The 15,652-nt window shown below is 37.9% G+C and overlaps 1 protein-coding gene across 5 annotated transcripts in view; it reads right to left on the bottom strand.

The window, feature by feature from the left end:
- Positions 1–9,530, bottom strand: part of LOC122671782 (lipid droplet-associated hydrolase) — a 40,486-nt gene extending 30,956 nt beyond the window's left edge. For 3 of the 5 annotated variants that reach the window (XM_043869217.1, XM_043869216.1, XM_043869214.1), the window contains exons 1-10: positions 9,461–9,529; positions 9,181–9,282; positions 9,021–9,094; positions 8,844–8,915; positions 8,722–8,750; positions 7,615–7,665; positions 7,127–7,177; positions 4,937–4,996; positions 4,744–4,826; positions 42–189 (exon numbers count right to left, since the gene is read on the bottom strand). In XM_043869217.1, the coding sequence (XP_043725152.1) occupies positions 42–189; positions 4,744–4,826; positions 4,937–4,996; positions 7,127–7,177; positions 7,615–7,665; positions 8,722–8,750; positions 8,844–8,915; positions 9,021–9,094; positions 9,181–9,282; positions 9,461–9,528 (738 nt within the window). In that variant the 5' untranslated portion in view covers position 9,529. Of the gene's footprint in view, positions 1–41; positions 190–4,743; positions 4,827–4,936; positions 4,997–7,126; positions 7,178–7,614; positions 7,666–8,721; positions 8,751–8,843; positions 8,916–9,020; positions 9,095–9,180; positions 9,306–9,460 lie in introns of those variants that run through there. The other 2 variants (XM_043869215.1, XM_043869218.1) reach the window with 2 other exon arrangements.
- Between the last annotated feature and the right edge of the window lie 6,122 nt (positions 9,531–15,652).

Here is a 15,652-nt window from a genome sequence, read left to right as displayed (position 1 = left end):
CATTAACTGCATCTGTATAGTATGAGAAGGGAAAGTTTCACCTGCAGCAGGTGAGTGCAAGTAGCATCAACTGCTGTAGAAGACCATAAGCTCCCAAGGGATCTTCTCACGAGCGCCCTGGTAGCCCAGCTTGGAAGCAAGCCCAACATAGCTATAATAGAACTGAGGACAACACATAGAGCTTGAGACCTGAAACACAAAATGTAATAACAAGCCCTATGAATGCCTTACTCTTAGGAATATTGCCAAAAACAAGGTATAAATGCTTAAAACACTTCAGCATAAATAGAAGCGGTTGAGAATGCTAGTTATTGACATGGCATTAACCAAGAAACATAGAGACTCGAGACAAACAAGAACCACCCAAATCCTGTAGACGGTTACATTTTTCAATTCGAAGAACCAGAAGAACATTAGATGTGCTCTCTCACCTAACAAGAGAGATCTGCTCCTTAACCTCCTTGCTGGACACTTAAGTTCCCTTAGAGGCTAATTTAACTCTCATGAAGATCAGCTAATCTAACTCTTATTAAGATAAGTTGCCAAGGCTAAGGTGTCAGGAGAATGTATGTAAATAAGAGACTTCTATGCTGAGGCACTTGCATGAGTCTCGATGTGACTTCCTTTCCAATTTCCTTTTTGGCATGTTGGGCCCTTTCTTACTGTACTTCTTATTTTCATTCTCTTAAGGAAATTGTTATTTATGAAAGTCAAAAGAAAAAAAGGTCCAGTGTTCACTACAAAACAATCTTAGTCACAAGTCCTCTACCTAGCAAACTTAAGGGGAAGGAGTTCTTATAAGAATTTTTTTGTTTTTCACTATTTTCCAAGACTTTCACAATAAAGCAGACAAGTGTTTCCATTCGTTTAACAGTAACTATCAAATCTCCAGAGCATAGTTATCAAGGCGTCACCTAGGCGTCCAGGCTCCTTGGGCGGCTTGGTCACCTAGGCAGGTGCCTTGCCGCCTTGATTTTAGATTCTCTCCTACGCCATGGTTGGCACCTTGCCACCTTGTTGGTGTCGCCTTGATTTTAGCCCCTCCAACACCATGGACACCTTGCCGACTTGATAACCATGCTCCAGAGAATCATGTACCATTTTCAAAGAAGTTTATTCCTGAAAATCAAAATATATAAATAAACAAAAATAAATAAATATACATTTATGTATATAATATAATTTCTCACAAAAAAAATTCTCAAGCTTTTTTTTTTCATCTGTGAGGAATCAAAGCAATAGAACTAGTTCAAAAAGTGTCAGATATTGATGTAAGAGGACAAAAATTGTCAAGAGTCAGGCAGAAATGGGCCACAGACATGAAACACAAACCACAAACTTCAATTTTTTTGCCTAATGGATGTTAGACACAATGTTAAATAAACACTCAAAATCTAAGACTTCCATGTTGACATATCAACATATTTTCCATCTTGATGTACTCAAGTAAATAACCAATATTACTGCCCAACTGCCCAAGCAATGTGCATGACCTCACAAGTTGCATAAGTTCATGAATAACCATCTTGGGAGTTCACAATTGAGAACTCTCATGACTTCAAACAAGTTCCAATCTTTCCATTTTCTAGTGAAAAAATTTTGCTGTTGGAAAAATAAAACACATTTGAAAATGCATACTCAACATTTAACCCTGAGCTCTTCTCCATATGTAACAAGTGAGTGTAAGAGGATGAAGGAAAAAGGGATTGAACAAAGAGATAGAAGTTAGAGAGACTGTTATAGCTGTTGAGAAGTACTGTTCACGCGACACTGTTCACGTGAACAGTGATTTGGTGGATATGTGTATCTTCTATTTTCCTAGTCCTAGTTGGAGTCCTAGTTTCTAATTATGTCAAGTCCTAATTCTATTGTGAGTTGTTAGTCCTAGTTTCAGTTTGAGTTGTTAGTTCTAGTTCTTTTCCTATTGTAACTTGGAATCCTATCATGATTAGGAATTCCTAATCTGATTAGGAGTTCCCCTTTCTATTTGTAATTTCCCCTCTATTATAAATAGCGGGGCTTTCCTATCAATAAAGACAACAAGTTATTATTCTCTAAAAAAAAAAAAAAAAAAAACTGCATGGTATCAGAGCTAGGCAACCAGTGACTGATTCTCTCCAAGATTGCTATTTTGAGAGTCGATTTTAATTTTTGGTTTGAAAAAGAAAACCCTAGTTCATAGAAAAAGAAGAACTAGGGTTTCAAGTACTCAATTCATTTATTCGATTCTGAAAACTCTACATCAGATTTCGAATCTGATTTCTGCTCTTCAGATGAGTTGCAGATTAAATACTGATTTGTTGATCGATTAATGAAGAACCTGGTTCCGGGCTGTAGATGCTGCTGAAGAACCTGCTTTCCTTGAAGGTGCAATCCCTTTTTTGACGGTGATCGAGGGGCTGCAGTTTAGGACCTGCCCTATTTTTGCTTAGTTTCTCTTTGCTTATCGGGAGGAAGATCTCTGATTTTCTGGTTTTCGTCTTGCTGAGTGTTGCTTGGCTTAGTTGTTGGATGGGCTCTTGTTCTCTGATGTTGGCTATTGATTTCTGGTGGTATCGATTCTTTGCTGGTACTTTGTTGCTGCTGGTTCGATTGAAGCTGTTCTTCCACGGAGTCAAATATTTATCGTTGCTGTTCTCCTACCGCCAAATTGGAGTTGCAGGTTGAAGTTGCAGCTTTTGTTCCGCCTCCTCCTTTCTCTGTTTCTGATCGAAGAATCAGTTGGCTGTTGGCTCTCGTTTTCCACCGTGGCTCGTTTTCCTCCTGTGGTTGGTTCTTTCTCCCATCGTGAGGTTGAACTATTGAAGACAGCGTTATATTGTTTTTGGCTGGTTGCGTGAGGAAGACATCCAATATCTCAAAGTGGGTATCCTTTTATGAGTTGGTTTCCTTTTTGGTTACTCTACTTTATTCCTAGCGTTTTATTTTATTCTTTGAGTTCCCTTTTATGCCCTTATCATCTTTTCTTATCTACCTTTGTCCTTATTTTACTGCTCATTCCAACATTACCCTTTTGCCTTGGGTGGTATTTGTAAGTAGATTTCATCTAAATTATCTACCCAAGAGCCCCTTGACAATTCTGGTTATTTACAAGATTGCCACTCTCGATAGCCATCATTTTACTTATTGCATCCCATTGCTTTTTGTTTACCAAAAAGGTCCATGCAAAATTCTGGTTATTTACGGAACTGCCATTACCTTTTAATACATTTCCCTATTTGACTACCCAATTGACCCTTGAAAATTCTGATTTATTACCAGTTTGCCCTTAGGCTTGGATTGTATTTAAAAGTGGATTGCCACCAAATTACAGTCATGCCATCCTTTTTTTTTCCAACACCGTTCCCTTTCAATAATTCTAATTCCCTTCATATCCCAAAACATACCTTTGGCATTTACCCATAACACCTTTGGAAACTTCTGGTAAATTACAATTTTGCCATTCCTTCCTTTTTAATTACCCATAGCACTTTTAGAAAATTCTGGAATATTATGTTTTTGCCCTATCTTTTACATTATCTCTGTTATGTCCACGTGTACTATACGTGAGGGGAGGATTATGTACAGTACACCTGCAAGCATTGTAGAAGCAGAACTTGCAGGAACACTTGGTGCAAAGCATAGACGATCAGAGTTTTCACCATTGCCAATGGGTATCTACTTTGTTACTAGGTTGAGTCTGCCGTAAGGGGGAGATTGAAATATTGAAATATTGAAGATATTTGGTTGTTGCCTATTTGAGGACTTTCGATTGGGTTGATACAGTTTTTTTCCACTACCTGATTCAGTTTGTTTTCGCTACTTGCTGCCTTAGTTATTTCACTTCAAGATTCTAAGTCACTATGACAATCTGAGATTCATCACTGGATAGCTATTGAAGATCGTTGAAAGCTGCCTTTTTTGGAAGACATTCCAGTCCCGGTTTGCTGATCATGTCTGTCCAAGTTTTGAAGATCTATTTTTTCAAGTTCTTGAAGGTTTATTTGGAAGCTGCATTCATATGTCAAGCTGGATTCTACTACAACTTAGTTTTTTTCATTTTGTTCAAGTTAGGCATTAGTACCTTGTATGCGCCAACTTGAGGGGGAGTGTTAGCATTATTAGGAGTTCTTTTTTCTTTAGTTCAAGCTGGATCTTCTTTTTTTACTTATTTGTGTAATCTAGCTTGAGGGAGAGTGTTGAGAAGTACTATTCACGTGAACAGTGATTTGGTTGATATGTGTATCTTCTATTTTCCTAGTCCTAGTTTCTAATTATGTCAAGTCCTAATTCTACTGTGAGTTGTTAGTCCTAGTTTCAGTTTGAGTTGTTAGTTCTAGTTCTTTTCCTATTGTAACTTGGAATCCTATCATGATTAGGAATTCCTAATCTGATTAGGAGTTCCCCTTTCTATTTGTAATTTCCCCTCTATTATAAATAGAGGGGCTTTCCTATCAATAAAGACAAGAAGTTATTATTCTCTTAATAAAAAATAAAAAATAAAAACTACAATAGCAAATATTAATCCATTTTTCTTTTTCTTTTTTATTTTCTTGTTACTAAAACAGTTGTCCTACTTGTCGCTAGTTTCCAAAGGACTTTGTCATAGCTATGAATTAAAGCCTAGAAGTGCAAGTATTAAATTATTGCTCAAAGTGGTAGTGAGTAGGGATGCATATGTCAACAGAAGACTACAGGGGCTTTATTAAAGAAATCAAAAGAGAAGATGGGATGGATTATTTCATGAACAAGAAAGAGTTATACGCTGAAATCTTCCCAATCACAGACTGCTTGAAGGATTTCTTGTCCAAAGTCAGAAAAGGATAAAGCCCTATAAAATATTTCACCTGAAAATCCAACAAAAAAAAAGTTCTACGATATTGGATCTTTCAAATACGAATAAATAAACATGGCAATATAATTAGCCAAATAAAATTATGTATGAAGTATTCATCACCTGCTCTGGTACTCTCTTGAATATTTCCAGTGATATATAGGAACCGATAGAGTGCCCAACCTTCAACAAGAGAGTACAAGTCAGTTGCTAAAACCACAGAAAATTAAAAATAACCTCATTAACAACACAAAAAGGAAAAGAAAATACTGCCAGGGTCGCATGGATTACTCATGGGTTTCAATTTTTCATCGTTAACATTAAATAATCTCAGAAGGTTAACTGCTTCAGTAACCAGTACAGGTATGCTCCCATCAATAACCGTATACAACATTCATAAAATAAAAGCAGCTATAGTATATCTACAGTTCTGTTTCAGATCGAAGGCTAATTTTCTTTGTCATCTCTAATTCAGGAAAAAAAAAAATCAAGCAGCTGCTAACCATAATTGTCAAGGTGTTGCAGAGGCATCCAGGCTCTTTCTTGGATCCAAAGCGACAGCATGCCTTGTTGACGCTTCACATGTTTACATTGATTTATGTCATTGCTATGTTTTTTGATGAATATGCTCCTATGTTTTGTTTATTATATGTTGATTTTCTTATATTAGGTCATTACTGGTATAATTATAACATATTGCATTGACTTGGCTTCTATGTTGCATAGAAACATAATTATATAACATTATCATTGCTATATTACATATACTCATTAATGCAAGCCTAGAGCACCTAATCGCCAAAGTGCCCCTCCAACGCCTTGGGTCCCTTAGTCGCCTTGACAACTATGCTGCTAGTAGAGCCCATTGTTTTCACCAAAAAATACAGTGGTGCACAGCACCAAGACCATCACCATATCATCATCAATGTGATGTCTCACTTATAATTGCCAAGTTCACAAATTGTAGGTTCAAGTTTATTGTACTTAAAAGTTTTTACTTCTAAAACATTGAACTAAATGAGAGTTCTTTCTGATGCAATTAAAAAAACCCATACTCAATGAATGTCCATCTCTCCATGAAACACCCTAGAATGACAATCACAAAAGGGTGCTTTGGTCATAAGAGGTATTATTCCCATTCCACACATTTATATAAATTTTGGGAGGAGAGACAAAGACATGTTCTCACTCTCTTCCTTCTTTCTCTTCACTTCTCCTATCTCTTTTTCATTTCCCATAAAACGTCAATCCATAGTCAAACTGGCATAGTAGACAAGGTCAAGGAGTTCAACCAGCATTTTGTTGGGGTCTAATAGGTTTGGAGGACTCAGCTGTTGACATCAACTGACATGTGTGTCTAAAATCAGCAGCATTTGACCCGAGTAGTTCCAAATGGGAGATAAAGGAAGCACTCAGTAGCTCTTAGTTCAGACAAATTGTACAAGAAGCATGTCAAAAACTGAATTCTTGTTAAATGGCGTCTGGTGATTTTTCTTCCAAAAATGTAGAATAAGCCTTAAAAAAATTAGTTTGGGTGGCCAGGTGCATGTCCTTTTTTTTTCAGGGTTAGGCCAGGAAGAAGGCAGGTGTTTAGACTGTTAAAATTTTGCATTCCCTTCTCTCTTTTTTTTTTTTTTTTTTTCCTTTTTTTTCCAAGTTCTGTCAAAAGAATTCCCATAGTATTTTGAGTTATATTGAGCTCTCAGTAACCTGTTTTCACATCATATTACCACCCTCTTTAGTATACTTCCTCAAATCTAGTTACATTACATATGCTGTGATTCTGAATGGTTTGCTTAATTTGAAGTGTTCTTGTAAGTATTTCTCCCAGAAGAGCTTTTATAGTCCCTACTGCCTAAGCGCTCAAAAGAGGAAAAGGAATCTTATCCAGTCAAATAAGTTCACTGAAAAAACAAGCAGAACAGGGAACAATCCTTATTTTGAGTGTGAGAAATTTTGTAATAAGAACCTCGACCAAAATTTACCCTCCATTGAGTTTGTGGTTAGTTCTTACCAAGTATAGGTCCAAGAAGAAATAAATCCAGAATCTACAAATAACCATTTGTGTGATTCTGAGATGGGGGTTGACCAAGCCGTGGGCCAAGAATTTTCTTGAAAACAATTGATTCAACAAATTGCGCCAACCACATCATCCAGGTAGAATGTTCCTTCTTTATCCTATGCTTCGACTCCCAGTCATGGTTGTGATGTTTTCAAAAAGTCTATGCATTTCTACGACTTGGAAAGAGGGAATAGAAAACACATCAAGCTGTCTTCTACATTATAAATTTACTATAATAAAATGGACAATACCAATAAGAGAGGAACTTCAGTATGTCGAATCTCTTGCTTAATGAAGTCCATCTGCATAGGAAGAGCTGACTGGATATTAGAATTCCTCCGACACACATTAAATAATTTAATTGCACATGAACAGCACTAGGCACAACATGTTCAACCACTAACTAAATGATATGCAAATGAGAGATAAAAGGAATTTGGAGAAGTTACTTCAAGAGCACCAAGCTTGCTAGAAATAAGTTTGTAAGGACAGGCATCATTTACAAAAAAATTCATGGAAAATTCACCAAAATGGAAATCGGGAAATTGCCTCTGTTTGTAGAAATGGCTTTTTCAATTTGAAAAAATAAATGTGCTTTAACATAAAGAACGCTGACATCAGCCTTTAACGATGTCAAATGATACTGGCTTCTATAATTTTTGTTATTTATGGATAATCAGGTCTCACACATGCCTTTTCCATGTCCAAGGAGGCCCATCATACACAAATATAACATTACCTTATGGTCTATCTGATCTTGTAATGAGAACAAACATCCATGCTCCCAATTCTAGCAGGAACAGAAAAAACTAAATGTTAACATTGTATCCATGCAATTTATTTGGTAAAGCAAAAACTATTATAACAAGTTTGTATTGGTTCATAAATTTGCTAATTTCCATAAAATGTCAAAGAAAAAGTACCTAATGCATTTCTATATTGTATCTTACGCTGATACAAGTAATAACAGCAATAAGAACAACAAAAGGCTCAGCATAAACGAAAGAAATGTGAAATCTAGAAGAGAATAAGGTACAAGTTAGAAAAGCACAATTCCATTCCAGCAAAAATGTATCATAAGATTTCTAATTAGTTGATAAAAAAGGGCGTACCCAGTGCACGAGATTCCCGCCACTGCGGGGTCTGGAGAGGGTCATAATGTACGCAGCCTTACCCCTGCTTTCGCAGAGAGGCTGTTTCCAGACTGGAACCCGTGACCACTTGGTCACAAGGGAGCACTCATTTCCAATTAGTTGATGTGTCATAATAAAAGAATAAGTAGACCAGACACCTATTCAGGATACAAGAACAAAGCCAGATGGTTTGTACATTTAAAAATTTCCTTTAGCACTTTCAACCCCCTCTTTTGGGAAAGAATGTGGGGAAGGTTGCGGGATGCTTTTTTTTTTTTTTTTTGGGGGGGAGGGGGGGAGGGGAAGCTTAGATAACATGGGAAAAGGTTGTTTGGCTAAGAATTTACCACAGAGCACAAATTTTTTTTATCCATTTCAGGCATCCCAACCAGAACCCCTTTCAATTGAGTGAAAATGATGGCTTGGTTGGATTGGTGGGCTGGGGGAATGATTTCATTCCAAACCAGAAATGAAGAAATTCAATTTATTGTGTCAAAGCATACAAATTCATCAAGCCCATTCGTCCAGTCATTAAAATATCATTAACCTTGGAAAAAGTGTCAACTCCGAGAGATCTCAGTGATTATAAGCAAATTAAAACAATACATAATAAATCACCATTCTACAATGGCAGGAACTTCAGAGCTCTAGCTTTACATATCACTGTGAAATACTGTCCAGCATAAATTTAAGTCGGAGCAGTGAGTATCAACCTTTCTTGTTTGAGAGATGTGCCCAATTGCTGAAGATGTTAGTCAAATGTATGGATGGTTAGCATACTGATATCAGCTCCAAACGGAAGCACCAAAAAAGGGGAAAATCACTAATCTCTTGCCTGTTACCGATGCAGTTCCTCCAAGCAGCTCGTATAGTGCTTCAACAAAGTCTTTGTAATACAAAATAATACCTACAATAACCACCAAAACTACCAGGTCTCAAATTTTTTTTACTCAAACAACTATAAATTAATATAAACAAAGTTTTGCATCATATTGTCGGCTTGTCGCAAAACCTGGATTTCCAGGGATGAACAGAACATGCAACGAAGGATCTTCTGCACGCAACTCGAGTAACTCGGTCACATGACTGAAAATTAAACGAAACATGAGATCCATCTGCATCGCTAGTTTAACTAAGTAAAGAGAAGAACAGATGGTAATGGCGTAATGCACCTTGATACACTGCAGAATCGATGATTTGCCTGCTTTTTCTCATGTGAAATCTGTTGACTAATACGATCATCTGTGCTTGCTGCTGTGTACATATTCCGTGGTCTTTCCGCACGATATTTGGGAGAAAGGAGAAAGAGACAGATCTATGAGCGATGGCCTCGAAGTTTTTGAAATCGATGGATGGAAAGAGAAATTAAAAGAAAAGTGATTGAGCAATTGCACTGAAAATCTTAAAGAGAAGTAGTATCAGACGGAAAGAAGAAAACGCTTAGGTACCGACCTGAAACTGCAAATTGAGAGCGGGAACGACAAGTAACGAGAAACGAACGATGGAAGCCGGAGTAGCATCTTCACTACCATTCATTCCGATTCAGTATTTGAAAGATCAGTAGCAAGCAACTGCGTTGGTCTCGGGTATCGGTCACTTGCAAAATCGATATAATATCGATACGATATTGGAATGGATCGACTGTATCGCACAAAATTGCCTCTGATTGCCCTTTAAAGAAAAGAATTTTTGACTATTTTAGCCCTTATCTGTATTGTATCATCGATACGATACCGGTACAATATTGAGATCGATCAATATTAAAAGAGTAAATTACTCCCCCCTCCCCTCGATTATGGTCTAATGACAAACCCCTCCCCTGGGTTTTGAGAAATGACTCTCCCCTCCCCTGCATTCCCAAGATTCTATCAACCGCCCTTGCCGTTAAAAGGGCTGTTAAGTGATGACATCACCCTAATTATATTCGTTTAAACCCCAAACGCCCTTATATTTGTAATATTCCAATAATACCCCCGCCTAATAAGAAGAGAAAACAAATAGAGAGAAAAGAGAAAGAGAAAATGTATCTCTTCTTCTTCTTGTTCGAACACATCATTATCTTCTTTCTCCTGAAATCGAGAGAACATCATCGTACAAGTTAGCGGTTAGGCGGCCATATTCTTTTAAATGCTATCCAGCTAAATAAGGTAAGCCCAATCGATAAACCCTAATTTTTATCTCTAATCCCATCGATAAACAAATTGATAAACCCTAATATTTGGGGACAACCCATTTTGCGTAAATTCGAAGGGGTGGTGCTACATCAAATGTGATAAAAGTTCATTCAAAAGATTGATCCTACACACGGTTAGGTAAGATTTGCACCTATAGTAGTGCAATTGATTTCTCGGTTCTTTTTTTCTTTTTCCCCAATTCTACTCGTTGTATTATAAAAACGTTTCTTTTGGCTTGATTAGATGATTATATGCTATTCCGTTTCATTATGGGAGTGTATATAACCTATATTCAATACCTATGTGATTAAACTAGAGAAAATAGGCAACCAACTCCCATCTCACGGCTTGGATCGGCAACCAACTCCCATCTCTCTCTAATTTTTATTGTTTAGATTGGAGTTATTTTCTCACTCCCATATCTCTCTGATTTCTATTATATAGGTTACGGTTTTGTATTCTTTAGATCACTCTACAACATTGATTTGTTTTTTTTGTTGTTTTTGTTGTGCATCTTTACAGGTAAATGTATCAAATGTCTAGCTCAAGTGTTAATTGCAAGAATCCTAATACACTCAAGTACAAATCCTTGAGGTGCAAATGTAATCGGAAAGTCATGATTAGAATATCGTAGACTGAATAATAATCCAAATAGGCTTTTTACATTGCCCACAGTTAATGGTTGTAATTTTTTGTTTGGTGTGATCCCATTGTTGCACCAACAACCGAGCTTGTGCAGAATCCACCCCGATTTACAAGAGTTGCGGGAGGAGGCGGGTGCTACGAGAGGAGATACGGGTTTTGCGAGAGGTGTTACGGGGTTACAACAGCGGTGCGAAGTGGAACAATTAGAATGGATGAAACGGAGAAGTTTGTTGCATCAATGAAGCTTGGAGTTTATTTTGTTCTAGTTTTCTTTGTTGGTGTAATTGTATCGCTTATGATTGGCAAATAAATGTGAAACTGATGTACTTTTTTTTTTTTTTGATGAAAGTGAAACTGATGTACTTAAATCCAGCATTAGTAATGAAAAATTGTACAACATCATTAGCAAATGATTCTACAATCATATTTAATCAACAAGATCTTCTAATTGGCTTTTTCCTCAAGTGATCATTATAGGACTTTATATTGAACTTCTTTCTCATCATTAAACAGAGCCCAGCAGAACCACTATCACATACAATTTTAGATGAATTGTCGAAACCATCACACGGTGTATTCACAACTCAACTCCACCACCTCACCGCCCCTTACAAAACCATTTATGCAAGCTTTGGACAGCATTCCCTTGTATTAGTCTACTGTACCACAACATCCTGGATATTTGGACAGCAATTCCCTTGTAAATAGGGTTTTAAAAATCTGAAAATTTGGACAGCATTTCCCTTTAAATAGGCTATCTTAAACACTGGAAATTTGGACAACATTCCTAAATTATCCAAAAAAAAGTCTATGCTTCCAAAAGTATTTGTCTACCATACTTCAACATCCAACATATCTAAAAAAAAATTTGTTTGGATCATCCACATCCAACTTAACATCATGTCCAAAATAAAAGTCTACCACAAAATCCAACATATCCAAAAAAAAAAAAAAAAGTTTACAATCATCCACATCCAACTTAATATCATATCCAAATAAACATAAAAATCATCAAATTACAGCCTATGATTCTAATTTCTTCACTGCCTCTCCTCCCCTCTTTGAACTTATTTCTTCTTCATTTCTCTTGCTTTCCTTTTATCTTCCTTGGCTTTCCTTTGTGCTTCAATCTTGGCACGCATATTGTCATAAGTGATGGTAGAAGAAGCTTGAGATCTCGTCAATCTTTGAGAGGTATTGACATCACATTTGCTCCCACTTCCCTTCTTTCCCTATACAAGCATGAATTCAATATTAGAATCCTTGTAATCATCACGATAACATAAAATAAGTATGAGTACTTAGGATAAAATCTTATGATTATACCTTTACTTCCTTCCCTTTAATTGGAGCTCTTTCGCATTTCCTTGAGTTGTGGCCTACCTCCTTGCGGTTGCTACATCGACACTTCCAAATCTTTTCTAAACTCTCCGGATGCTCCTTCATCAGGTTCCTTCCTCCTATTGATATGTGGTCTTCCTGGTAACCTCTTCAAGGGTGGAGGGAGAATGTACCTAGGTGATGCTCGATTTTAAGCTGCTCCAAACCAGTAATGGGTGGATTATATCCTTGTAAGCCTCCAAGTATCTTTTTACACTATAGTAATCATCACAATAGCTTTCCAATGTGTGCCTCTTGGACATAAATTATCAAACAAGGCTAAAATAGGGGCCCATAAATTATCAAACAAGGCTAAAATAGGGGACCGGCACATACAAAGAAGGCTATATCATGTGCCTCCCATGTGCCTGTCCCTCTCGGACTTTCCCACCCAGCGAGATCTAGGTTCTCGGGGCCGGCACTTGCATGTGCCTGTCCTCTCTGACCTCCCACCGGCAGATCTTTCGGGGAGCACTTGCATGTGCCTCGTCCATGTGCTTGTCCTCTCGGACCTCCCACCGAGATCTTTCTCGGGGCCGCACTTGCATGTGCCTATCCCTCTCGGACCTCCCACAGATCTTTCTCGGACCGCACTGCATGTGCCTGTCCTCTCATTCCCACCGCGAGATCTAGTTTCTCGGGGTGGCACTTGCATGTGCTCGTCCACGTGCGCTTCTTTGTTCATGCCATTCCGAGAATGGTTTCAGACCCCAAAGTCTTGGGCTAAAATGGGGTATTCTTAGGGGTTTTTAGGGGTCTCTTTGGCCATGAGAACAACTCCAACCAAGGTGCCATAGCACACACCCAACATGGGTTTGTAAACCCCATGATCGATTAGGTTTTTCTCCATTAAAATACATATGGAAAGAAAACTCATGGGTTTGGGTATTGGGGTTTTGAAAGGGGCTTTAATCAATGTTATTTAACAACCCACAAACCACACCTCTATGGTCGATGTACCTATCCTCGACGACTTCTTTAGAGTCACGGTCAACAATCTTGTGAGATGGCTTGAGTATCATGGTCCACAGATTCACGGCGACTCCGCTCCCGGTTCTACATAAAAGGTTCAAACCAGACCGGTGGTCGACCGAGTTTTGAGCACGGATTTAACATCGTTGGTCGTATTTTTGTGGGTCTCGGTGTTGGTATGGCATCGATGACATCTCCATTATACATCTCGAAGCTTCTCCCGCTAAAGTCCGAGGTGCCTTGGTTAGTACCAATGGTTTCCTTATAACAGAGGCGCAGTTTTACCTTCGATCAACTTAGCATTCACCAAGGTAATTAAGCCATAATACTTGTAAAGTAGTAGTAATGATCCTGTCTTGTTTCTTTTGGTTTAGTGTTAATAGACAAGACAACTTTAATTAACCCATCGGTTTGATGTTTCGAGCTCCGGGACATGGAGGTGGATGCTTGGAGTTGCGGGTTACCGGCTATGTTTCAATTTGCACTAATGTGGTTTCTTCCAGAGTCACCACGGCGGCTTTATAGAAAGGTTCACACTTATTTTTATTCCCGATTTATTTTGAGTTCTTCAAATGAGAACTTTTCAAACAATTTTATATTGTTATATATCTAGATAAGTTGAAACTTGAGCTCCAATTATCTCAGATGATTAAGAAAACCAATTTTTGCTTCTGTGTATTTATAATGTTATACAGGGAAGGGAAGATGAAGCCAAAGCCTTACTCAAAAGAATCTACCCCGTGGATGAGGTGAAATGGAGATACAAGCTCGAAAGAGTCTATTGAGACAGAGATCAATTGCACTACTATAGGTGCAAATCTTACCTAACCGTGTGTAAGATCAATCTTTTGAATGAGCTTTTATCACATTTGATGTAGCACCACCCCTTCAATTTCTCGCAAATGGGTTGTCCCCAAATATTAGGGTTTGTCAATTTGTTTATCGATGGGATTAGAGATAAAAATTAGGGTTTATCGATTGGGCTTACGTTTAGTTTAGCCGGATAGCATTTAAAAGAATATGGCCGGAGCTAACCGCTAACTTGTACGATGATGTTCTTCGCTTCCACGGAGAGAAGAAGATAACGGATGTGTTCGAACAAAAAAGAAGAAGAGATCGTTTTCTCTCTCTTTTCTCTCTATTTGTTTTCTCTGTTATTAGGAGGGGGTATTATTGGAATATTATAAATATAAGGGCAGTTTGGGGTTTAAACGAATATAATTAGGGTGATGTCATCACTTAACACCCTTTTAACTATAAGGGTACGGTTGATAGAATCTTGGGAATGCGGGGAGGGGAGAGTCATTTCTCAAAACCCAGGGGAGGGGTTTGTCATTAGACCATAATCGAGGGGAGGGGGGAGTAATTTACTCATATTAAAACTGTTACGTATTGCCGGAAACGAGCGATACGATATCGATACTTCAAACCATGGTCTCACCTCATTGGTTTAACCATTTTATTATGAGCAAATTACATACACCCCTCTATAATTTGAAATAATATCAAATCACCCCCCTAGATTCATTATTTACATGCATCCACCTAAATTTATGAACGACTTACAAATAAACCCCTATCGTCAAGTGTAAAATATTAATTGTATTTAAACTTTTCTAAACGTCTATTTTACCCTTCAGTAATTTACATTGACCATTTTACCCTTATGTTCCATTGTCATCTTCCCCATTATCTCTTTCTTCTCTGGCAAAGTGAACCTCCTATAATCGTCGGGTATCTTCCAGATTTGGTTCTTAAACCTTAGTGCAGTCTCTGTTCATGAAGATCAAAGAAAGAGTCCACCGAAATCTTAAAACTTTAAAGTCAAAGATAAAATAAACACTACTCAGAACGTTCTCTCCCTTGAATAGATCATTCATAGAGGAAGAAAAATGACCATCGAGAGAGTTCTACGGAAACTAATGATATCTGAAGGAAAATTAATTCTCCTCCTGCTTCAGTCACCTTGAACCAAAAACCCTTCAACAATTTATCCAACAAAGAAGGAATTCAAGCACAGGAAAGAGTAAAGAGGACTCACAAATTACTCAAGATTTGGTAGTGCACCTAACAGCATTCCACATTTGCCTAACTGCCCGTACCATGTGACGGAAGACACTGGCAACCCCTCTCACAATCGTACCAGAGGTAATCCCAATCGATAGATTCTCTGCATACCCAGGCTTCGAATCCAGCTTCAATCCCAGAATCGTGAGACGGGTATTCGCCGTATCTAGCTTTCACAAACTCTCACCCATGAATCTATCCCATTGCAATCGTCACTTGGATCACTTGGATTCACTTAGATCCTATTGCAATCGTTCTTCGAGTGAGAACGTTCTGCTTCTAGGGTTTTTTTTTTCTTTTTATCATTTTTTTTGTTCCGGAAAAGAACTAGGGTTTTGATTGGCGAAAAGAGCAATTAATTTGCGATTGTATAACATGGAATTCTCAGGGTTCGTGTGCAGCCACA

Source organism: Telopea speciosissima, chromosome 8 (genome assembly GCF_018873765.1).
Source record: "Telopea speciosissima isolate NSW1024214 ecotype Mountain lineage chromosome 8, Tspe_v1, whole genome shotgun sequence".
NCBI lineage: Eukaryota > Viridiplantae > Streptophyta > Magnoliopsida > Proteales > Proteaceae > Telopea > Telopea speciosissima.
This window is presented reverse-complemented; position numbering and strand designations above follow the sequence as displayed.